The sequence below is a fragment of the Neofelis nebulosa genome, chromosome 4, assembly GCF_028018385.1.
Source record: "Neofelis nebulosa isolate mNeoNeb1 chromosome 4, mNeoNeb1.pri, whole genome shotgun sequence".
In the NCBI taxonomy this organism is placed as follows: domain Eukaryota; kingdom Metazoa; phylum Chordata; class Mammalia; order Carnivora; family Felidae; genus Neofelis; species Neofelis nebulosa.
In genome coordinates this window covers 164,247,592-164,271,532 of record NC_080785.1, presented here as the reverse complement: position 1 = coordinate 164,271,532, position 23,941 = coordinate 164,247,592, and the positions used below count along the sequence as shown (strand labels likewise).

The 23,941-nt window shown below is 55.6% G+C and overlaps 1 protein-coding gene across 1 annotated transcript in view; it reads left to right on the top strand.

Annotated features, from left to right (window-relative positions):
* ELAVL1 (ELAV like RNA binding protein 1) overlaps window positions 1–23,941 on the top strand; it is a 39,318-nt gene that overhangs the window by 11,398 nt on the left and 3,979 nt on the right. Inside the window, exons 2-5 of the mRNA XM_058728182.1 lie at window positions 1,703–1,890; window positions 12,590–12,693; window positions 18,475–18,628; window positions 23,329–23,554. Of these exons, the coding sequence (XP_058584165.1) occupies window positions 1,719–1,890; window positions 12,590–12,693; window positions 18,475–18,628; window positions 23,329–23,554 (656 nt within the window). The 5' untranslated portion in view covers window positions 1,703–1,718. The remainder of the gene's footprint in view (window positions 1–1,702; window positions 1,891–12,589; window positions 12,694–18,474; window positions 18,629–23,328; window positions 23,555–23,941) is intronic.

Sequence of the window (23,941 nt, the reverse complement as noted above, 5' to 3'; positions counted from 1 at the left end):
CGTGAGTGCTCCTGACAGCGGGCACCGGGTTTTCAAGCGTAAAAACAGGGCCGGGCAGGAGGGATCTGGAGAAAGGGGTGGGCCGCCCCCGAGACCTCCCGGCTGGTGGGCAGCAGGGCCCCTTTCTCAGAGATGACACTTCAGCCCCATGGGAGCGAGTGCCTGCATAGTTAGAGGCAGGGACGTGGGACATCTTAGATGTGGCAGCCGCATGGCCAGTTGTGCCTCCAGAGGAGCCGTCCTGGTGCTCTCGGCTGCACTGATCTGGACTCCGCTCTGAAGCCATCTCTGTGCTGTGATGCTTCCCCCCGAAAGTGAAGGCTTCTGCGGGCGGCCAACGGCATTCCAGAGCCTGCAGCCTTTGAAGACCAAGTGCCTCTGGTGGAGAAACCCTAACCTCTCCCAGTTCCGTGGCTGTGGCCTTCGGAATAAAGGGATGCAGATTGCCGTCGTCTGCCTGCCGGAGGCCAGACAGGCCGTCTGAGTCAGGGTGCTCAGGTGCACATTGCGGGCTCCTTAGTACCCAGCTGCACCAGTAGTGCACGCAGAGATGAGAGAAGGCTCTTGAGATGACCCGAACACTTTTCACAGGAGCTTGAGTTACGGCGCTAGAATTGTTTGTGGGTGTTGTTTTGTTTTGTTTAAGTCAGCTCTGTGGAACCCATGACCCTGAAATCAAGAGTCACACGCTCCAGGGGCACCTGGGTGGCTCAGTCATTTAAGCATTGGACTCTTGATTTCGTCTCAGGTCATGATCTCACGGTTCATGGGTCGAGCCCCCTGCGTCAGGGCTCTGTGCTGATGGCGGAGAGCCTGCTTGGGATTCTCTCTCCCCCCTCTCTCTGCCCCTCCTGCACTCGCACTCTCAAAATAAATGCAGAAACTTTAAAAAAAAAAAAAAAAAAGCCACTTGCTCCACTGACTGAGCTAGCCAGGCCCTCCTATTTGTAGGCTTTTAGAAGCTCCTTAGGAAGAGAAATGGTTGAGCTTGAAGCTGCTTTGTTTTGTTTTAGAGCGGCTTTCGGGTCGCAGAAAGGTTCCGCCCCCAACGCACAGTCTTCCCCGTTAGTCACATCTTGTGTTGGTGTGGTGCTTTGTTAGAACTAAAGAATCTGTACGGTTTGCCTTAGGGTTCTGCTCTTTGTGTTGTACGTTCTGCGGGTTTGGACAGATGTGTGGTAACACGCACGCACCGTGAAAAGATCACACAGAATAGTTTCGCTGCCCTAAAAATCCTCTGTGCTCTGCTGTTCTTCCCTCCCTCCCTCCTAACCCCCGACAATCACTGGTCTTCTTACTGGCTTTAGAGTCTCGTCTTTTCCGCAGTGTCATATAATTGGGGTCAGACAGTGCGTAGCCTTTCACACTTAGCAATGTACATTTGAGGCTGCCCCAAGTCTCCGGCCCCATAGCTCATTTCTTCCTGTCACAGAATAACACTCCGTTGTGTGAACGCACCAGACAGTCAGAGTCTCTTTCTCCACTCGCCTGTTGAAGGGCATGTTGGCTGCTTCCGGTTTCCGGACAATTACGAATGAAGCCGCTGTAAACATCCGTGGGCATGGTTTTATGTGGACCTGAGTTGAACTTGTAGCGTTGAAAAGAAAACCCCGAAGTGCCAGTCACGGTGTTTTGCCTTAATGTCCTGCAATGTGGACACTTGGAATTTACTTGACTTTTTTTTTTTTCTTCTCTGTCTCAGATTTTTAAAAAATACAATGTCTAATGGTTATGAAGACCACATGGCCGAAGACTGCAGGGATGATATCGGGAGAACGAATTTAATTGTCAACTACCTCCCTCAGAACATGACCCAGGATGAGTTACGGAGTCTGTTCAGCAGCATCGGTGAAGTCGAATCTGCAAAACTCATTCGGGATAAAGTAGCAGGTAAAGGAACCGAGAGGGTTTGCGAGGGGAGCTCGTGGTCCTCCCGCGGGGCACTGCCTCCTTGGCCGGCGGCTCTGCAGTGCTCCTTCGTGCAGAAGGGGCCGCAGCCTTGAGCCGATGGCTGTGAAGTTTCGTTTTTATCTCAGGCTCTACTTTGCCCTGGCCCTGGCGTTAAGATTTGGACATAGGTTCCCAAGAGTTCATCGTAAGCCAGAGTGCGCGTACATACAAAGTGCAGTGGTGGGAGGGGAGGGAAAACGAGGAAACCCCCGCAATGAGGACCGCTCAGAGCTGTAAGAGACCAGAGAACGACAGCCCGGCCCGGCTCGGTCCCACCTGTGGAAGCGACGCTGGCCCGTGGCAGAACATGGAGCGTCCCCCTGGGCGGCCCTTCCTGGGCTGTGGGCTGTGCTGTTTGCTGTCACGCAGTCACATCAGCTGGAACGTCTGAGACGCACGGAGCTTGACCTCTTGTGAGCCGGAGCAGGGCAGCCGATCAGCAGGCAGGCAGTAGAGCCGGGTGCCGGCTGCAAACCCCGCTCTCCCGCTGCCTCCGTGTGCGACCCCTAAGCCTCAGTGGCACCCGACGTCGAGTGAGGATGGTGGCTCCCACATCCTGATCCTTAGTTGCCCCGAACGGGTGTGCAGACACCTGAGCAGGCCATCCTTATGGAGCAGCCTCCGTCCTGAGAGCATGGTTTCAAGGAGCAAAACATGGAAGGACCAGGTGCTACAAAGCACTTCCTTCCTTTTGTCCCCAGGGAGGAGCATTGTTTTAGGGAGCTGCCCTCTTCCTCCTCCTCCCCCTCCCCTTCTTCCCCCCCTTCTTCCCCATGCCCCTGTTCTCCTCCTCTCCCTCCTCCCCCTCTCCCTCCTCTCCCTCCTCTCCCTCCTCTCCCTCTCCCTCCTCTCCCCCCTCCTCCCCCCCCTTCCTCTCTGCTCTGGTGAGCTGAGCAATGGGCAGTCCCCCCAGGAGGGCTCTGGCTGCCACCCTGGGCTGTGGGGCTATGATTCTCTCACTGAAAACTAATTTAAAACTTAAAAAAAAAAACAAACTTTTATTACGGAAATAAGATAATACCTTGTTGTATTCAAATCTACATAAAAGTAGAGTAACGTACGGGAATCCAGGTACCCATCGTCCTACTTCATCCACTCTCAGCTTTTGCTGGTAACCTGAAGATTCCTGTCCCTGGGATAAGTCCTGGAGAGGCCAGCTGACTGCTGTACAGGGAATTAGTTCCTCAGAGGGGGCATTGAATTCAAAAGTCTTTTAAGGACTCTCCCAATTCTGAGAGTCTGTGATTTTAATAGAGATCTTCTAAATAGGAATTGTAGCTAATACCCAAATTGAACAGGGTTAGAATGTTCTAGAAGCCATTATCTTTCTCCTGTTTCAGGAGACCATCCTGAATAAGAGAGTCCTTGTTCAGAGGCATTTTAAAATTCTCCTATGCTACTAACAAGTCTTGCCTTTCTCCTTTTGTGTTCTGGTGGAAGGGAATTTTTAGCCCCGTGGATGTTCCTGAGCCTTGCATTCCGATTTTGCCGGCATTCTCGTGGTACCTGGCTTCTTTGTCTGTTCACTTGTTGTGGTTTTCAAAGGAATGTGAGCTATGTTAATAGGAACACCTAGGTTTGGCGAGATCAGGCCAGAGAGAGCTGGTTCGGGGAAGGAGGTAAAAGCAGCAAAGAGTAATTTGGAAATTATTTCAGTTCAGAGATAAACTTTTTTTTCTCTTCGGGCAAGATAAGTAAAGGGTACCAAGAATTGTGGAGGAGGTGAGCCCAGGCTCGATTTCAGCTCGACATCTTGCTAGCAGTTCCTTAAGTTGGATGACCGGACCTTCCCGGAAGGCTTACTGTGTTCCCACCTCTGTCCTGCCGCCAGCGTGTGAAAACCTCGCCGGCCTTGCTGCCCCTTTGTCCTCTGTTCCGCTGCTCTGGTGAAACCCCAGACACGGATACGTTCACGGCTTCTTCCTCCTGGCCGGAGAGAGTCCTGCATCCAGACACACAGGTGCCCCGTGGAATCAAATTCCCAGCTGAGCTCAGCCTGCCACACAGGCCTCCCTGGCCCTCCCAGCAACCACTTCAGGCCTGTTTGCACCCTTCATTCTTGGCCCATGACTGCCTTTCACCTCGTAATGAAAATAACAGCCACCTCTACCTCTGTTCTATCCTGGCGCTTCTCCATCCCGGGAGCCTCTGGCCAGGCAAGTGCGTGCTTGCCTGGGTCTCTTTGGGGCCGCCTGACCAGCGTTCCGACACGCTCCAGCATCTGTCCTCTTTGAGAATCCTTGCTGAGATTCTCTGACTTCCTCTAGCCCAGGATTTTTCCACTTGAGCACTCCTGACGTTTGGGACTGGATCATTCTTGGACGGGGGGTGCATCTTGTGCATTGTGGGATGTGGAGCAGCATTGCTCGCTCCCACCTGCTATGTCCCGTGGCATCTTCTGAGTCACGACAACTGAAACATGCCCCAGACATTACCGGGTGTCCCCAGAATCCTCCCCCTCCTCCCCGTGAGAACCACTAGTTGTTGTCCTCCCTCCCCTCCCATTCACAGAGCTGTCAGTGGACTGTCTCCTCTTCCTTCTGGAAGCTTCCTCTCTCCCCCTTGGCTCCCACGAACCACCTGCCTGAGGCCTTGCTTTGCCTCTCCTGCAGCTCCTTCCCAACCATTCACTTAGTCTTTCGGGTTATTCCCATGCTGCTCCTCCCTAAGCCCGTCCTGGGGAGAGCAGACGCCCCTCCATAGCTTCACTTTATCCTCAGTCTGCCGCCCGTGTGTCAGGGCGACTGCTCTCCCGAGCTTCACACCCCTCGACCCCTCAACTTCAGGGTTTTCCAGACTGACCTGGACTCTGTCCCACCAGCTGCTTTCTTGTTTCTCAGCATCTGCGTCTTAACAGATGACACCAGGTTCACTCAGCGACTCCAGTCAGAGATCTGAGCATGACCTTTGACGCATGTCCCTGGCATTCATCCTTCTGGGTGCTTCCGCCCCTTTTCCTCCCGCCCCCACCCGCTGCCTCAGATCTGGATGAGGCCACATCACTGTCTGCCTGCACTAGCGTTCTGGCCTCTTAACCAGCCATCCGTGTTCCCTCCAGATGGTTCTCTTCACCGCGGCAAAGGAATCTCTTTAACACTCCACATGTGACCCTGTCACTCACCTGCTTTAAAACTCTTAGTCCCCGGCCCTGCTTGCTTTAGGGCACCTTCTCTGCTCAGCCATGTCAACATTAGATGCTGCTCCTGGTCTGGGTTCCCATAGCAACCAGGCAGCTGGCAGTGCGGGCTTCCACACTGTACTGAAGTTAGAACTTTTTGGTCCAGTAGGTCCATATGGTTCTCAGAAGCAGAAACCCCATATGTCTGTAGATACGACCATAATCAGTGCTTGTTGAATGAATGAATGAATGAATGAATAGGTCTAGCGATTGGAGAAGAATGCAGATCAGCATGGACGTTGATTTGCTCTGCAAATATTTATTGAGTGCCAGCCATTGGCCAGGCACTGGTGACGGGAGGAACGAGGAATGGGTGGTGGCTGGGTTATTGGGAATATTTGGGAACGTCTGACATGCTGGCTTCCAAGATGCAGCATGTTTCTGGCTGGCCAGGCCCCAGCCCCCGTGTTGGGGACATGTATTTATTGCTGCCTGTTCTATCCACAATCCCTAGCTGGCCCTACTGTGCAGCCCTGTCCCACTCTCTTCCTGGGGTCTGGTCCCTCTGCAGCTGCCATATGGCCCAGGAGCCAGCCTCCACCCTCCTGGACTGTCTGTCCTGCTGGCCACTTGGTCCCCAGCCTCCAGCCCATTCACTCAGCTTCTGGCTCATTGCCACGCACCTCTGGTCAGGATAAAGCCCACACTCCTGCCTGTGGCTCCCAGGTCTCTGGGGCGCTGTCCTCTTCCTCCCTAGCCGCTGTGCTCTCCACTCACCCTCCTCTCAGCCCTGACTGAGCTGCTCGTCACTCCCCAGACAGGCCCTTCTCTTACAGTCTCACGATTTTGTAGATATTGTTCCCTCTGTAGGAAAGCCCTTCCACACCAAGCCAGCCTGGCCGCTTTTTGTTTTCTTCATGTGAATCACCTTTGTTCTGTATATCAATAACAACAGTGTGAGGCAAAAAGGAAAAGTTTAAATTACCCCAAATCCCACCACTGTTAGCTTTGTGGTTTGTGTCCTTCCATACTTTTTTCTTTCCACATTTGTGGTCATAAGCAACTACGTGTTTTTAGAAAAATGGGCTTGCACCACTCAAGCTGTGCTGGAAACTTTTCTTCCTGTACCTGTGACTGCTTTTCTATCACTGAACATAAAGCAGTTTCGTCAGAAGAGCGGCACAGTGTTCTGCTCTATGGAGATTCTGAGTTCACGGCAGCTTGTGACCACATTTCCGTATTTACAAACCCCGCTGAGAAGTATCCTGGTGCAAACCTTCCCTCACCGCTCGTTCGCATTGGGGGTCTTCTAGAAATGGACCATTAGAGGGGCGCCTGAGTGGCTCAGTCGGTTAAGCGGCCGACTTCAGCTCAGGTCATGATCTCACGGTCCGTGAGTTCGAGCCCCGCGTCGGGCTCTGTGCTGACAGCTCAGAGCCTGGAGCCTGTTTCAGATTCTGTGTCTCCCTCTCTCTGACCCTCCTCCATTCATGCTCTCTCTCTGTCTCAAAAATAAATAAACATTAGAAAAAAAAAAAAAAAAAGAAATGGACCATTAGATGGGAGGGTGTGTACCTTCCTGGACCCTGTCACCAGTTGACACTCGTGCCGTCGACTGGGCCAGGGGCGTTTCTCATCTTGCCCAACCTAAGTCACAAATGACATCTGATCGGGGTGGTCATTCACTCTAGTGACGTTCTAGTGGCTGTTTGTACTCTTCTTTTATAAAATACCCTTCTTGTCCTTTGCCCATTTTCTTTCTTGTGGGGGCATTCGCTGTTTCTTTCTCATCGTCTCATTAACTCGCCCAAGACCTACTCCTCCCGCTGTTAAGTCTTCCCTTGAACCCCCGCAGATATCTAAAAAGGAAGAGCTCTAGGGGCGCCTGGGTGGCTAGTCGGTTAAGCGTCTGACTCTTGATTTCAGCTGAGGTCATGATCTCACCGGGTTTGTGGGATCGAGTTTTGCGTTGGACTCTGCGGACAGTGCGGAGCCTGCTTGGGATTCTCTCTCTTCCCCTTTTTCTCTGCACCCTCCCCCCCCAAATAAATAAACTTTAAAAAAAAAAAAGGAGTTTAAAAAAGATAAAAGTAAAATTTTCTTCTAACGTTTATTTATTTTTGAGAGACAGAGCACTAGCGGGGAAGAGGCTGAGGGAGAGGGAAACATAGACTTCAGAGCAGGCTCCAGGCTCCGAGCCGTCAGCACAGAGCCCGACGTGGGGCTCAAACTCACAAACTGTGAAATCATGACCTGAGCCAAAGTCAGATGCTTAACCAACGGGGCCACCCAGGCACGCCTCAAATTTTTTTTTAAATAAAGGAAGAACTGGGCTCTACGCGCCCTCTCACGTTGCAGGGGAGTGTCTGTCCTCAGGGTGTTCCCCTCCCTCAGCTGTCCACCCCAGGTGGATTTGAGAAACTCTGAGGGATGAAAACATTATATCTGGCTGCTCTGGATGGCAAATGTAACACGAGATGCCAGGGCATTGTCTCTAGGTTTTAACCTCTTCTAGGGGTGTCTGGGTGGCTCTGTTGGTTAACCGTCTGACTCTTGATCTCGGCTTGGGTCGTGATCTCGCAGTTCATGGGTTCGAGTTCTACCTTGGGCTCTGCGCTGGCTGCTTGGGATTCTCTTTCCCTTTCTTTCTGCCCCTCCCCTGCTCGCTGGCTCGCTCTCTCTCTCAAAATAAATGAATAACCTTGTCTAGAGAGAGTGGTGTTTGGAAATGGAAGAGCATTGGTTCAGAGGCCACCCGGCAGGGCATGAGTAGTGCTCGCAAGGAGGCAGCCTCCATATTCTCCAGGCAGCGGCTCTTGGCCTGCTGGCCACCAGGAAAGACCCTAGTGTCAGGCCCTGCCCAGGCCTGCTCAGTCAGCCAGTCTGGGCTGTTTGAACATCTGTGATGTAAGCTTTCTGGAGGACGGCAGTTCTGGTTCAGGACCAAGTGAAAGAAGCCAAGCTCTTCCCGCAGTGCGGGGATGGCGTGAGCTGGAGGGAGCACTGGCTTCTGGGATATCCCTTGGCCTCAAACCCAGAGTTTATTCATGCTTCATCCTTGGCCGTTTTCTTTCTCATCTGCTGCCCCCTCCCCCTCCCCTAGATCTTCACCCTGGGGGTCTGCTTGACCTCCCCTGCCAGCACCGACCCCAGGCAGGCCCTGCCTGCCCTCTGTAAGTCCCAGCAGCCTGTGCAGGATCCGTGCCCTGCCTGAGCGCTGCCCCTGTTCCACCACCAGGCCTCAGACCTTCCTCTGTCAGGGCTTGTCTTCCATTGCCCTAAATGAGGGAGCAGCACCTGATGGGTCTTCGTGGCCTTGATTCTAGCAGGCTCACCGTGTCTAAGGGACAGGAGAATCATCCGTAAGGAGATTGGAAGTACACCTGCCTGACCTCTTGGGTCCTTGAGCTTGAGGCAGGCCCTCGGGAGCTGTGTCATTACCCTGCATGGCTTATAGACCCTGTTAGAGAAACAGGAACTTGGGGGCCTGCTTTGGGAAGTGAGGGCCTCCCCCAGGTGCCCACTCTGAGTATAGACCATTGAGGGTCTGCAGAACTGGGGAGCCCCACTCTTCCTCATTCACTTCCAGCAGCAGCTCTCAACCTGGGCTCTACATTGGGATCGCTGGGGGGCTTTAAAAACTGCTGAAGCCACCCCCACTCTTACTACACCCCACCCCCATGCTGATACTGGTTCAGGTTCTGGCCTGGGCAGTGATAGTTTTTAGAAACTGCTCTGGTGATTCTGGCAAGCAGCCGAAGTCGAGAGCAGTTGGTTTATGGTGAGCGGCCAGGTGGAGGCAGGGACTCGGCACTGTGTTAGGCACTTTCGCCAGTGGCCTCATCCGGTGGGTGCAATCCAGGGCTCCTCTTCACTCCTCACCTGCCTTCCCTCCCACAGCATGCAGGTGCCCACTGTCGAGGGTCGGGTAGACTCTCAGGGGACAGGGCCAGCCCAGAACAGGGTGTACAGAGGTCTCTCCCCATGAAGCTCCCTCCTACAGCAGCCCATCCGTGGGCCTTTCGGTGGCTCTGCCTTCTGCTGCCCGCCCCCCGGCACCTCCCTACCCAGCCTCGCTCCCGGGTTCTGCCTGGCAGCCTGTCCCCCCCACCCCCACCCCCACCCAGCAGCCACCTCTGGGCCATTCCCCAGCTCGTCTTGTTCGACTGTGCTGGCTGCCTTTCGTTTCCTGGAACATACCAAAGTCTCCTCTGCCTCACGGGCTTGGCACCTGCTCTTCTGTCTGGGCTGCTTGCCGCCAGCCATCCCAGGGTCATGCCGCAAGTGTTGGCTCCTCACTGGGTGCTTCTGACCACCCTGTCCACCATGGGCCTCACACCCATGAGTCCCTCACACCACCGTGGAAATTTTCCTTATAGCCCCCCGGGCAGCAGTTTTGTTGGTTAGTTTCTTGCTGCTTTGCCGTTGGCTGGCCCGTCAACCGTTAAAGCACAAACTGTCTTCCACTGTGATCATCAAACCCCCTGGCCAGACTGGCCTGGGGCCTGGCACATAGTAGGTGCTCACTTAATACTTATCAACTCATTGACGAGAACCGGAGGGGAAGCAGGCCTAGGAAAGGAGGCAGTGGCCGCTTGAGGGTGTGTGACTTCCTGGGTGACGTTGGCAGTTGTCCTGGGAGGCTACCCAGGAAGAGTGCGGCTGGCACAAGAGCCAAGGGCAGAAACCTGGGGGTCATCTCAGTGGGATGGGTAGAAGACTAAGCTTGGGAAGGGACAGCTGGGGAGAAGGAAAACCCAGAGAAAGAAAACCTGGCGTTGCTGTTCCATTCTGGGGGAGGTGACCCCTCAAGTGAGTCGGCCGTGCCCAGTGCTGCTGAGAGCTCGGGGAGCTGCGTCCTGACCGTCTCTGGGGGTGGCACCTGATGGTCGGACTGCCTTGGTAGACTGGCAGTCTGCAGTGACCACCCTGGGGCCAGGCCACCAAGTGCCTGGGAGGCGAGGAATCAGGACCCGAGAGTCGGGCAGGACTCATGTTTATATGCCAAGAGCAGCCAGCTGTGGCTGAGACATAGGAGTGTGGCCCAGGTACGAGTCCTCATCAGTGTCTGGTCTCCCCTAGCAGGACTTGGGCCACCTGTGGCACTGGCAGTGGAGGAGATCGGTGGTCTAGGGTTGGGCTTGGCCTTGTGGGAAGAGCAGAAAGACGAGAAGACACAAGTGTGGGTCGTGCCGACCGAAGAGGCAGAGTCCATCCGGCAGTCAGGCCAACGGGCTCCATGGCCTGGGCGTGGTGACAGATGGGCAGAGCAGGGGTTGGAGAGCAGGTGTTTGGGAGTAAAAATCCCAGCAAGCCTGGAGTTCAGTCAGGAGTCTGTACCGTAGACATTCTGCATTCTCAGCTTTGATGTTTGCAGTTTGGACCTTTTGTGAGGGCCCTAAAGTTCCCAGCCTCGAGCCAGTTGTGGTTTTCTGTACTGTTTTCTGAACTTCTGATTCTGACTTTCTTGCTAGTTGGACACCAGCCCCACAGCCCCGCTGCTCCGGGGTCCTCGCTCTCTGGGGTTTAGGAGCTAATAAGTCTCTGAGACCCATGGGGTTTTGTTAGAAATATGGTTGTGGAAGGGCAGGTTTGGGTTTGTTTGTTTCAAAAGGAAAGCGGCCCGTGCAGCACTGCAGGTGGCTTGTGTAGTTGCTGTGCCCTGAAGGAGGGAGTACACCTCCGCGAGGTGCTCCTGGGGCATGGGCTACGCACGGACTTCCTTCCAAAGCCTATGGTTTTGGGGGAGGGGGGGACTTTTCAGTGGAGGCACCGCCGGCCTCGGGGGATCCTGGCCAGCGCCAACACCAACAAAGCGATAGGTCATGGTGACAGCACGCAGCCCCCAGTACGATGTCAGGAGGAGGGCCCCTAGCTCTGGGGTCTTCCTCCCAAAACCCGTCACCAACTGCAGTCTCGCCATGAGAAAAACATCTGACAAACCCAAGCTGCAGGAGAGTCTACAGAATTCCTGACCAGTCCTCCTCGAAACTCTCAAGGTCATCAAAAACGAGGAAAGTCTGAGAGCTGTCCCAGCCAAGAGCAACCTAAGGAGACGTGACGGACTACATGTCACGTGAGATCCTGTGTGGCCTCCTGGGACGTAAGAGGACTTTGGGGGGAAACTGAGGCAATCTAAATCAAGTGTGGACTGTGGTTAATTGTAATGTATCAGCATTGGTTCCTCGGTTGTGACAGATGTCCCATCCGGATATAAGATGTTACCACCAGGGGAAACGGGGTATGGGGTCTGTGGGAACTCTTTCTATTATCTTTGTAATTTCTCTTTAGGTGCAAAAAAATAAAAGTGTTTAGGGTTTTTTTTTAAGAAGTGGCAAAACTGGGTTAGGCTCTCTGCTGGGTGCCACATCTCATTATCCACCTGAGGGTCTGGGTTCAGCCGGCACCCAGAGACCCCCGCCTCATGCGGCTCAAGGCCTGGCATGTTTTCTACCTGCTTGTTATCGCCCTCCACCAACCAGAGGAATGGAGCGAAGCTCACCACTCTATCTCTGTGCCCAGAGCCATGCCTAGCATTCGGTGGCTGCCCGCCAGCACGGCGTGTGGGTGGGTAAGCAGTGGGCATGTCGGTTCTCCTCTCTGGGCCGCCTCCTGCCTGTCCTCTGTAGCGAAAGGACAGGCCTCCTTCCACTGGGCCCCTCGGCCTTGGCTGCTCTCTGGGCTCCTGGAAACCCACGGCCCCTCCCCCGCTTGGCTGCATCCCTCCCGTAGCATGCCGTTGGCGGTCACTCCTGCCACTTCAGTGTTTCCCAAAGAAGAGGTGGGGACATCCACGCGTAACCTTGGCTTCCTTTGGGAAGAGCTCAGGTGTTGTTATCCCTTGGACTTGGGCTGATGGTGCTGTCACATGACAGCCGCTGCCAGGGGAAGCCTGGAGGCCTGGCTGGGGCCGTGAAGGCAGGTGCACGGCCGGCCGGGGACTTCCCTCAGCTCCAGCTTCCCTTTGTGCTCCACGTCATCTGCTTCTTAGCTGGGTTGTAGGTGTTCGGGCAAGTGAGGGAACCAGCACTGGGTGGCACTAGAGCCTAGCAAGCCTTCCCGCTGTTGGGGTGCAAGCAGGGGAGAAACCCCTGAACGCAGACGGGTGGCCATCATGCAGCTCTCCCCACCTGCCCATCTCGCCCACTCGTGACCGTCCTCTCTCCTCACCCTTGGAGTCCCCACATCTCAGCCGGGACTGGGGGCACCGATCATCATCATTGCTTTTGTGATGGGTTCCACGGGATGCCGTTAGTAGCACAGTGTTTCTTTTCAAACGGCCCTTTTAAAGAAAAAAAACATTAACAAAAGTAACACTTGTCCATTGTAGAAAATTTACATGTCGGCCAAAGAAGCGTAACAAAAAAACGGTATAGATGGTGACCGTGGGTCTTCTAACCCCACTTCCAGGAGGCCATGGCTTTTAACGACCTTGTCCTTTGGAGCCCAGTCGCACATGGTCCTGTTCACCCTCCCTGGCTGTCGGCCGGTTTACCAGTGTGCACGTGTTCTCCCACACAGGGCACAGCTTGGGCTATGGCTTTGTGAACTACGTGACTGCCAAGGACGCGGAGAGAGCGATCAACACGCTGAATGGCCTGCGGCTCCAGTCAAAAACCATTAAGGTAAAGAGCTGCCATCGCCACCTCGTTCCTGGCCTCCAGGGGTCTGTGCTGGGCCCCCCCGGCCTGGGGGAGCGACCTCCCTGACCTCACCTGGGCGAGGGATCTTCCCCTTACTTGACCATCACTATCAAAGGGACCATTGGCTTGGCCAGTTCTCGGAGCCCTGGTGCATTTGGGGCATCTGGGGTGCCTCCTGTCTGCTTAGAGTTGAAGCATTGCATGTCAGACCACCCCAGGCCATGCTGGTGCCTCTCAGCCTCCTCAGCCCCGTGAGCAAAGGGAGAGTCACTGTGAAGGGCACTTAATCGAGGGCAGTCCTCTCCCCGGCCCAGGGTGTGCTGTCCTTGTGCCGAGCGAGCATGTGTCTGGCCTTGCCCTCCTGTTCCCTCCTGGTTTGTTGCCGCAGCGACAGCAGCAGCATTGTCCCTCACGCCCTCCCTGCCAAGGTCTCTCCCTTCCTCCCCAGTCACAGCCAGGTCATCGAACATGTATTTGCTAATGTTTCTTGAGTACCTGCTATGTGTCAGACAGTGAACAGATGAATTCCTGCTCTCGTGGAGGGGCGTGTGTGTGTGTACGCGCATGTGTGTGAGCACGCTCCAATAATAAACCGAAAGTCCCGTGTGGCAGAGGTAAGTGTTGCGGAGGTACATGGCGGGGGATGTTCTGGGGGGTGGCTTCGTGTTGACCGGTGACTTGAGGGATGCGAGGGAGCCACCAGAGTCACTCCCAGTTGAAGGGCTGTGGTGGCTTCCTGGGACGAGCGGGCAGGTCCCCCCGCCCTCATGTTCTCAGCTGCGGCCACTTACCCCCCAACCCTGCTCTTGGTCCAGAGCCCCGTCTCCTCCCCATCCCCATGTGTCTGTCCTCTGGCTCACGTGATCTTGTGCAGCTCCAGACCCAACCTGGACGACTTTGGTGTTTTCCCGACCTTTACTCCCTACTGCACCCTCCTCGAATAGGCCTCCTCCCACTGCCCCAGGCTGGTGCCCTGACCTTGCTTCTTGCAGCAGCCTGGGGTACCATGCCCACCCACTCCACCTGTAGATCTGGCAGGTCAGCCGTTGTTCCCGAGACGCGTGCCTGCCAGCGTCCTCTCCCTTGACAGGAAGCCACATGGAGTGAGATTGCCCTCTGAGCCTTTGGACCTGCCGGGTCCTCCCACCCCATCTCCCATCCCTCCGCTTTATGTGGGTGTCCAGAAAGGTCCCTCTTGGGCCTTGTATCGGGGCTGGGCTTCCTAAGCTTCCCTGGACATCAGAGCCGCCTGGGGTGCTTTTGCCATAAAGGTTCCCAGGGTTGCGGCTTGGGCCTCCCCAGTCACACTGTGGGGTGGCCCTGGGAACCCGGATTTCTTCCCGCCTGCCAGGGAAGTCTTGCAGTCTGGCTGTTCGCGGCACATGCTCATTTGGAGGGCGGTGTTCCATTTCTGCTGTTGAAGTGTTTGTGATATGGATTGCTCAGTGGTTTAATCGTCCCTGAACCCCCCTGTGGACTAGACCTGCGTGTCGCGTGGTGCCCGAGGGCAGGAGTGCTGCCCACACATCTCTGTGGCCAGCACGGGCTCCCAGAGGCTCCTTCCACTGTGGAGCCTGGTGAAGGAAGCCACATGTCACAGCCTTTCCACGTGTCTAGTGACTTTTGTTCCTCTCCACCAGCTCCGCGTTGTTTATTCTCAGCCCAAAGCTCCCAGTCTGTTAGGAAAGATCTGTTGTATTTAGAAAATGTTTGCTAATGCCAGGAGGGCAGACAGTTACTCTTATTCAAATGCTGAAAACTCTTCATTACACAAGCGTGTTCTGGGGGCCAAGCCCTCTGCCTGGCGCTGGGTTCCATGGCCGATGGGTGCCCTCAGCTAGCTCACGTGTTAACACAGATGTTAATTCCCAGACCACCATCTGACTGGACCTCACATGGGCTCCACCCGACTCGTAAGGCACTGAGAGTTTCCCTCAAAGTCAGAGTTGAGACATAGGAGAGCAGGAGGAGGTAGGGGTAAGGAGGGCTGGGATGGGGACACGAGGGTGTTCTGGGCAGAGGTGTCTACAGGCCTCAACGTGTGCCTCTTATGGACACAGGTGTGCTGCAGGAGACATACTGGCTGGCACGTTACGGGAACTGCAGGCTACCCCCAAGGTTGATGCCCCACTTCTCACCCACAAAAGCAGGACCTTTCCAAAGGCTTGCCTGCCCCCCAGGCTCTGCGATCATGGCACCCCACGGCCCGCCTGGATGTGCCCTTGACCTCACTGGCATTCACTCTGTCCTCTGTGGTTGTAACGTCATTCCTTGATCTGAGTAGGGTGTAAGGAGTTTCCTGATCCCCGTGCCCTGTGACGGCAGTCCAGACAACCCCACTGGGTGTGTGTGTGGAGGTGACAGGCTGAGTGTGGCACAGCACTGATCTTGTGTGATTCACATGACCGGTACCTGTCAAGGGCCTGTAATGGGCCAGGTCCTTCCATACCTTGTCTCTGTTTTCCTCACCCCAGCCTGGGAGAGATGATCCCCAATTTAGGGTTGAAGAAGCTGATGTGTAGACTTGTGACAGGTCTCCCGAGGTCACACAGGTAGAGCGGGGCAAAGTCAGGGTTTGAAACGAGTGCTGTGGCTCTGGGCACTTACCACCCCTGCCTGGCAGCTTCCCCAGCCCAACGTGGGAGGTGAACACCAGGAACCAGAACAGTGTAGCTTGGATTAGCCGCAAACAGAGCCCAGGAGCCTGCGGTGCAGTTAGGCGGGCGTTAGTAATAATAACAGCAGTTGCTTTTATTCCCTCGTTCGGCATTTAGTCGCTGAATGCCTGCTGTCCACCTGCATCTGTTCTAGGTGCTGGTGATACAGCAGCAAAGACAAAAGTTGTGCCCTCATCGAGTGTTCTACACAGCTAAATAAGTGAAACATATAGGATGTCAGACCAAGATAAACGTCATGGGGAACATTTACATGGAGGCCGCGGTGGTGGAGGGGGCTGGGCACTGCTTGTGGGTGGGGGGCTCCGGGGCGAATCAGGTGGTCGGGCAAGTGGGTTTGTTTCTTAGGACCGCCATAACAAAGCACCACAAATGGTCTTGGGGGGTGGGGGTGTTAACAGGGATTTGTCCTCACGGCTCTGGAGGCCATACATCCGAGACCAAGGTGTGTGGCCAGGTTAGTTCCTTCTGCGGCCATGAGGGAGAGTCTGTCCCGGGCTCTCCCCTGGCCTGGGGGTCGCTGGCCACTCTGGCGGTCCTAGGCTCATGGAAGCATCACCTGGGCCGCTGCCTGCGTCTTCACTTGGCGTTCTCCCTGCGCGCACCTTCGTCCAAATTCCCCCTTTTTCTGAGGGCACAGTTACTGGATTTGAGGCCCATCCTGCTCCGGTGTGACCTCATGTTCATGAGTTACATCTGTGACAACTCTTTCCCAATAGGGCCTCGTTCTGCTGTGCGGGGTGGGATTAGGACTGCGACATATGAATTTGTTGGGGGACAGCCCTTTATAGGAAGGTTTCGTGAGCACGTGCCAGGAAAAGACCTGCCTGGGGCAGAGGAGCAGGTGATGCCGAGACCCCGTGTCATGGAGCCTCTGGGGCGCCAGGTGCTCCAGCGCAGTCTTCTTGGAGGCTGACTGACTCTGAACTTGATAGTGGCCGGAGAGGGAGGGAAAGCTGCGGTGGTGGTCGGGGGCCTCGAAGAACCTGTTGTCAGAAGCACATTCGGCTGTAGAAGGCGTTTTTCTCTCTGGGGCTTCATCGAGGGATGATCATGGTCAGTACCAGCCTCTGCACTGCTTCCCCGGTGCCAGGGTCTTGGTTTGAGGATGCTCTTTCCCACGGTGTCCTTCAGTAAAGGCCAAGGGCAGACCCCAGATGTAGCCCCATCCAGACAGATCTGCAGAGGGCCAGACAGGATGGTGGTGGGAGGCCTGGCCTCCCGCTTTGGCCGCTGACTGGGGCCTTTGGTGAAATGGCACAGCCAAAAATTGCAGCCACGTCCTCTGGCAAGAGTTTGAATGGAGGTGTTCTGTGGGCTGGTGATGCACACCTGGAGAGTTGAGGCCCAGATGTGAGAGTTGACACCCTTCTTTGGAAGTTGAGGAGTGTGACCAAGCCCCATCTGGACTGGTCAGCCACCTGCCGCTTTGGAGGGTGCTGGGGAGAGCCCGCAGGCCAAGGTGGCCTCTTTATCTCAGGGGACATTGCCATATCTGCCCCACTTGGTTGGAGGCCGCCTACCCTCAACAGGACCTGGTGCTCTGGGGCATCTTCCCAATCAGATCAGGGCCACTTTTGTTCCACTCTCTGACGTTCAGTCTCCATGATCCTCGGCACCTCTCTGGGGGAAGCTGGGCTCTGACCACACCACATAATTTCTCATTCGTTCTCTGTCTCCTGCTGGACCACGTTCTGCTCTGCCGGCAAAGGTTGTGTCTGTTGTCGCCTCTTAGGGAATGTCATAGATTTGGACTCAGCAAGCACGTGAATGCTGGGGCCGGGGTGGGGTGGGGGACAGTGTGTTCCTGCCCACGTGTTTGGCACTGAGGGGCCACACTTCTGCCCCTTCTGGCAGGCCTGAGCGTTGCAGTGAGAACACACCTGTTGTCTGTGACCTTGTGCTGCCTGGTGACGCCTGAGAGGTCGTGTCAGTTCCTGGATTATGGTCTCAGGCTCTTGGTCTCCTGAGCTTGTGACTCTCAGAGAGAGCATTATTGTGCATAGGTTCCAGTCCCCGACCCTTCCAGAGCATGACTCCCTGCCTCCTCCCTTCTTATTTCCCAGCCTCCTGACTCAGATCTGACTCCATTGGGTGTCATTGAGCCCTGTCCCTTCAGGCCACACAGGGGCCTTGTCCCAGCTGCTCCTTCCCAGCAGGGGTGTGGCCTTTGTCCCATCCCTCCCTTTTTTTGTTGTTTTTTGAGACAGAGAGGGCCCAAGTGCCCCTGTGCGAGTGGGGGGAGGGGCAGAGGGAGGGAGAATCTTAAGCAGGCTCCAGGCCCAGCTCAGAGCCGAGAGAGCTCGATCTCATTCATGCCTGTGAGATCATGATCTGAGCTGCAATCAACTTAACCAACTGAGCCACCCAGGCGCCCCTCCCATCCCTGCTGGCCTGCACGGTCCATGGCCATCCACAGCCATCACGCTGACCTGGGAAAGCACCAAGGCCTATCTTGCCATCAGCCCCTGAAGCCTCCCGAGTCTATGCACACACCTACCGTCTTATCTGAGCGGCCGCAGAAGTTCCTTGCAGGGTTTATTCGGTTTTGCAGAACAAAACCCGAAAAAGTATGGAGTCATTTAACGTCAAAAACTGAGTGTTAGACTGCGAGCTCCCCAGCACCCCAGGGTCCCCCGTGGGCTCCAGTGGTAGGTTTGCCTGTTGGCAGGTGGTGTCACCGCGCCCCCCCCCCCCCCCCCCAGCAGCACCCAGCTCCCTTGCCTGCTGCCCTTTGGGCTCTTCACTGTCCAGAGAAGGGAGAGGCCACGGTAGGAGAGACGGCCGTGGTTGAGTCCTGGCCCTGTCTGCAGCCCCCCATTGGCCCTCAGTCTCTCGGCTTTGAAACTAAGACTGTGTCTGCCTCATTGTGGGGCGTGAAGTCCAGGTGAGAAAATGCTACGGGGTGTCCATCTGGCTCGTGGCTTGGCCCGCGTGAGCTCTCACGCATGCTGCCGCAGATGGTGAGTGTTGGAATGATTTCTCACCAGAAGCGTGGCTTTTTCTCGCCCCCCAAATCTAACCCCGTCTCCCTCGATGCTTTGGCCACACACCTGCCCTAACCCCAGAAAGTGGTTTTGTTTTCAAGGTGTCGTATGCCCGCCCGAGCTCAGAGGTCATCAAAGACGCCAACTTGTACATCAGTGGCCTCCCAAGGACCATGACCCAAAAGGATGTGGAGGATATGTTCTCTCGGTTCGGGCGAATCATCAACTCCCGGGTCCTCGTGGATCAGACCACAGGTACGGTGGGTGGCCCAGATGTGGGTGAGGTTTTCCTCCAGACGGACTCCAGAGTTTCCAGGAAGACAAACCACTGCGTCAGTAGTTCTTCCCCCAGGGAGCACAGAATCAGAATGAGGAGACACTGGCTTTTGTTTTACGAGTCCGGGGACGGAGGATGCAGTTTGATGCATTTTATGGTGAAAACACCAAGAGATCCTGGCACCTTTCCTCAAGCACCCAGATGGCCCAGCCTGGCCTGTGAACGGGCGGAAAGGCCACCAGTCAGCCGTTCGCGACAGCTCTTATTTCAGGCACTCGAGGTGCAGTGTGGGACAGTCTTCGCTCATGACCCAGAGTCCCTACTTTGACTGGCCCGAAGCCACAGGTAGCTGCTTCTGAGGAGCTGTTGTCGTCTCCATGATTTGGATGTCCCCCTCGGGTAGCACATCCAAAGCTCAGAGAGCTCAAGGCAGTAAATTCCCCTCACTGACCAGCCTGGCCACTTCGCCAGCCCCTGTCAGGTCACCTCAGCCCAGGACATTAGCAGCCTGGGCTCTGGACCTTGCACGAGGCCATCAGACACAGCCGAGCGGAGGCCCCTCACCTGCCCCCGGGAGAGCCCCGCGCAGGAGGCTGGTGCCAGTCCTGACCGTGTAGCCTGCCCACCCCACTGGCCTGGGCACTGGGGTCAGGACATCTGCTGTCAAGCCCCGTGCGTGGCTCTGTCTGGGGAGAGGTGAGCTTGGGCCACACCTGCTGTAGGACTCCTCTGTTCTGCCCCAACCAGGAGTGGGAATCTGTTGACAAACCGCTCACAGAGCTCAGAGAAGCCATTAGAATGATCTGCGTTTGATGTTCATGTTCTTCCATGTCCCCGCCCCCCTTGGCTGTGATGTGAAAACAAACACTGGGTAGTTTGGTCCCAGGGAGTCATAACTGTGAGGTGACTCCCTTCCGAGAGGCCAGCGGCGCCCCTAGGAGGCTGCAAAGCAGATCTCAGAGAGCAGGTGGGCTGGGCCCTCCTGGCCTGTGACAGATGGGGGTAGAGACGCACACACATCGTCCTCGTCCCTCCGAGCTGTGTGCTTTGGGGTGGGCAGCCTCACTACTCGCCCTCCCTTCTCCACCCCTCCTCTGGAAGCTCAGCTCCGCATCTGCTGGCCCTGCTGCCCAGGCTGCAGTCCTGAGGCATAAGCAGCTCGAGTCCCCGGAGGCCTGAGTGGAAGGGGAGCCTTCTGGAGTGTGGTCCACAGGTGCAGCTCGCCGGGTAGCCCTGTGCCTAGTGCAGATGCCCACTCTGACACCAGGCTCTGCCGGAGGGACAAGGACCACACCACGGCCTCTGTTCTGCAGCTGTGCTCTGGGGCGGGGAGAGGGGTGAGGGCGAGGATCCTGTTTACTTGGTGTCAACGCCTTTGGTCCACACCAGGACAGTTTCCTGGGGTCCTTGAAGCCCCCCGTACTCACCTTCAAGTGCCAATTGAGAAGGAACAATGCAGTGGGCTGGTCAGTGTATGTGTTTGTCCTCAGCCCCATCTGCATAGGAGCACCTGTGTGGGCTGCCTGGGGACCCGGATGGTATGACCACGCTGGGCCACATTCTGTTTCCATCGCCCTCCTTTTCTACGTGTCATACATACCGCTTTGCCTCTACTTGTCTCTGTCCAGCCCAGCATGACTGAGTGGAGCTGGCTGTCTCCAGGAACACCCCCACCCCAGACATCTAGCTTTCCCCAGTGGCTCTCACCACCCTGAGGGAGGTCACTTATACAGACAGTTCCCCTCAGCCATTTGTGGGGCATTTGGTCTCCTTTCCCTCTGTAGGGCTGGTGTCTCTTAGACATCAGGATTGCCCCCCGGGCTCAGCCATGAACTCAGAGTGGCGTCCATGGGCACTTCATGCTCTCTCAGGCATCCCACCAGCCTCTGCTGAACAGCAGAGGGACTGTCTTCAGAATCTTTGTGAGGCCCAGAAGGAGGGGAGATGTGAGGGAGTCCCTGGGGCTCCCTGTCCAGGCCTGGGGTGTTGAATTGGGGAGTTAGAAAGGTGGACCCCCAGGACTGTGGACTTCCATTCTATCCTCTGCTCCAGAGGGGGCCACCAGCGGGGCTTCTCTTCTGGGAGCCAAGGAGTCCCAGGGGACGAGGGCAGAGACTAGCAATGCTGGCGGGTTTGTGGGTCCAGTTTGCTTCCATATGACGTGCCTTGTAGCATTAAAGGGATGGGGCATCGCTCTTGGAAAAACTTAACAGCTGACAGAACTTAATTTTTAAATTTTGTTTTCTTACCTGTTTTAATTGTGAACCTTATAGGTTACTCATATGGAGATCATGCCATTGATTGACCTCTGCTCTTGATTCTAAAAACAGTAGAGGGGAAAAAAACACCACCACGGGCCCCCTTCAAAGGGTGTCTACTCATCAGATCATTTAGTGAACATGTTCTCCCTCACACTGACATTTTCTCTCTTGGGTTGTCTTCGTTTCACTTGGGCGGTTTCCATTTGAAAGTCATTTTACAAAACCAAACAGGGAAACCACACCGCACACACACTTTTCCTCTGTTCCATCTCAAGGTCCTTATCACTAGGATGGAACCTTCTCCCCGAGGGCAGCTTCCTGCCAGAGCCAGCCAGCGACAGCTGTCAGTGTTTTGCCTGAAGTTAAATACCCATTCAGGCGTCTGTCTGTCAAAGGTGCCATTCATGCTGTTCAAGAGTAAATAAAAACAGTGTGTGTTGAGTGTGTGTTTTTAGGTGTTCCTTCTGAACTGAAATTGAAAATGAGTTGAGGCTCTAGAATTTTCTTGGCACACATGTGAATTGTCAGGTTGGATCTCATGAATTCAGTGAGTGTCTTCGGTGAATTTTAAATTTATATATATTTCAACGATCGTGGAGCCCAGATGGAGGCAGCCTTGAAGCCACTGGGGGCAGCTGTGTGCTCTCCCAGGGCACTGTACTGGGGGGAGACCAGGAGGGGCAGGTTCCCAGTTGGGTGAACTGGGATACGTGCTTTTGGACTCACCATGGAGTGTCCACTGTGCGTTACAGTTGTAGACCGAGATTCCTTGGCCTGAGGCTCCCTGACTGCTGCCTACTTGCTTGAATGGGGCCCAGGCCCAGGCATGGGATTCTAGGTGCACAGTGGGCGGCCATGCCTCTCACCGTGACACTGGTCACTTCAGCATCCCACCTGGCATGCCTGAGCCTCTCTGTGCCCCTCTGCGGCCCTTGGGCCAGCTGGGGAGACCCATATCCTGTGCCCATCGTGGGGCACTTGGTGGGACTCTGGGAAGGGGTAAAGAAAGGTGTGGGAGATGAAGCTGCTTGGGGGGGGGGGGGCATCTGGTGTGCTCACTTAGCTGGTGACCCCCCCAGATCCTGGGCTGTCCTGCTTTGGTAATTGTCATGCACTGGGAGCCGAAGGCCTTTGTCTAGAGACGGAAACGTGACCCCAGGCAGGCTATAACTGGCAGTCCGGATGAGAATGTGCAGGATAGGGCTGTCTGCTACAGCCCCCCAACCAGGGCACATCCAGGACTCGCCCTCGGCTGTCACCTCTCCACTGCATTTTGATCTTCCCACCTGACCCCTGTTCTCCCCAGGAGAAGGAGCCAGGCCTCTTCCCCAGCCCCACCCTGTTCATCTAGTTCTGCAGGGGACAGTTGTCATCGTTCTTCCCAGGCCTAGAACATGGATGGATTGGGGTGGAGGATGGCCAAACCCCTCTTCTGCCCGGTTTGTGCGGGTCTCGAACCCGTGCTGGGCTGGCCAGACCTTCAGCAGGGCCTTGGATCTCAGGCAGCCTGGTCCCGGTCCACATTCTTGCTCTGTCGAGGGATTGGGTTACAGCAGGGACCCAGGGCTTGACTGCAGGTGGCTCAGTCTGTGTGGCGAGAGATGGTGCCTTCCTGAGGCAGCTGGACACCATGGCAGGGGGCCCCGGCCCTTCCCACTCGGGAACAAGGACAGGTTTGGTGTGGGCCCCAGGCAGGGAGTCTTAACCTGCGGGGAGTCTGCGGGCAGGTGGCAGCACCACTGTGTGCACCTGAGCAGTTTTCTGGGGGAGAGCGAGGGGCTTCACTCGATTCTAGGCAGTCCTAGGACATTAACAATGGAACATCCCAAAGGTGAGTGAGGTGAGGGCAGGAGGAGGAGAGGGCTGTGGGCCGAGGCTTGTTCACTGGACTCTGTCCCCTCTGGGGATGGTAAAGGCTGAGTGAGCAGGGACTCTGTCAGGCCGGCCGGGGCGGGGACAGCCTACAAAGGCCTGGCTGGGCTACACGAGCCACCGTCACTCCTTGTTCACAGGGCAGGCCGCAGGGCCCCGGAGCACAGGGAGAACCCTGCAGACCCTACCTGGTGGGCGCTGAGAGCAATGGAGGGTGTCCTCTCCTCCAGCATGTTTTTTTTTTTTTTTTGTAAGAAAGAGGCTGGGGCGTCTGTCTGGGACATCTGTCACCAGAATGTCTGTTGGCACTGAGGCTGTGTAGTTGCTGCTTCAACTCAGAAGGACGTCTGAAAGCTTAATCTTGCTGGTCATTGTTGTTGTTTTTTTTTTTAAGTTCATTCGTTCATTTCCATGTTTAGGCTTCATTTTTGTTTGCCTCGTTACCTGATTTGAAACCATAGCTGACTGACTTCGCTTTTGCTTTTCAGTTTTAAAACTCCTTGTATTTTCTCCCCTAACTCCGTTTTTGTTGGTTTGTTAAAAAGGTTTGTCCAGAGGGGTTGCGTTTATCCGGTTTGACAAACGTTCGGAAGCAGAAGAGGCAATTACCAGTTTCAATGGTCATAAACCCCCAGGTTCCTCCGAGCCCATTACAGTGAAGTTTGCAGCCAACCCCAACCAGAACAAAAACATGGCGCTGCTCTCCCAGCTCTACCACTCGCCGGCCAGACGGTTCGGAGGCCCCGTTCACCACCAGGCGCAGAGATTCAGGTGGGTCGGGAGGCGGCGCTCTCATCAACCCAGCTCTTCCCACCGCGGGCCGGCCGGGTCCACCCGGCTGGTCAGAAAGCCGCGCTCAGAATCACTGTGTCTTCACGCCCCTGCCCCCATGGGAAGGTGTCTGTGTGAAAGGCGTTTATGTCCATCCGAGGATTGCCTGAAGTGGAATCCAAAAGGTGGTTCCGTCTCCAGCCAGCCCCCCGCCCCCGGGGGCAGAGTACGTAGCGCCCCAAGGCCCGGTGTTCAGTGGCCGGAGCTCGGGGCCATGAGTGTGGCAGCCAGAAGATGCAGCCTCGGGTGTGTGTAGGGGAGAGCTGCTCTCCTCCTCGGCGTGCAGCCCCTGCTCCCAGCCCTCAGGTAGCCCTCTCACTCACCTAC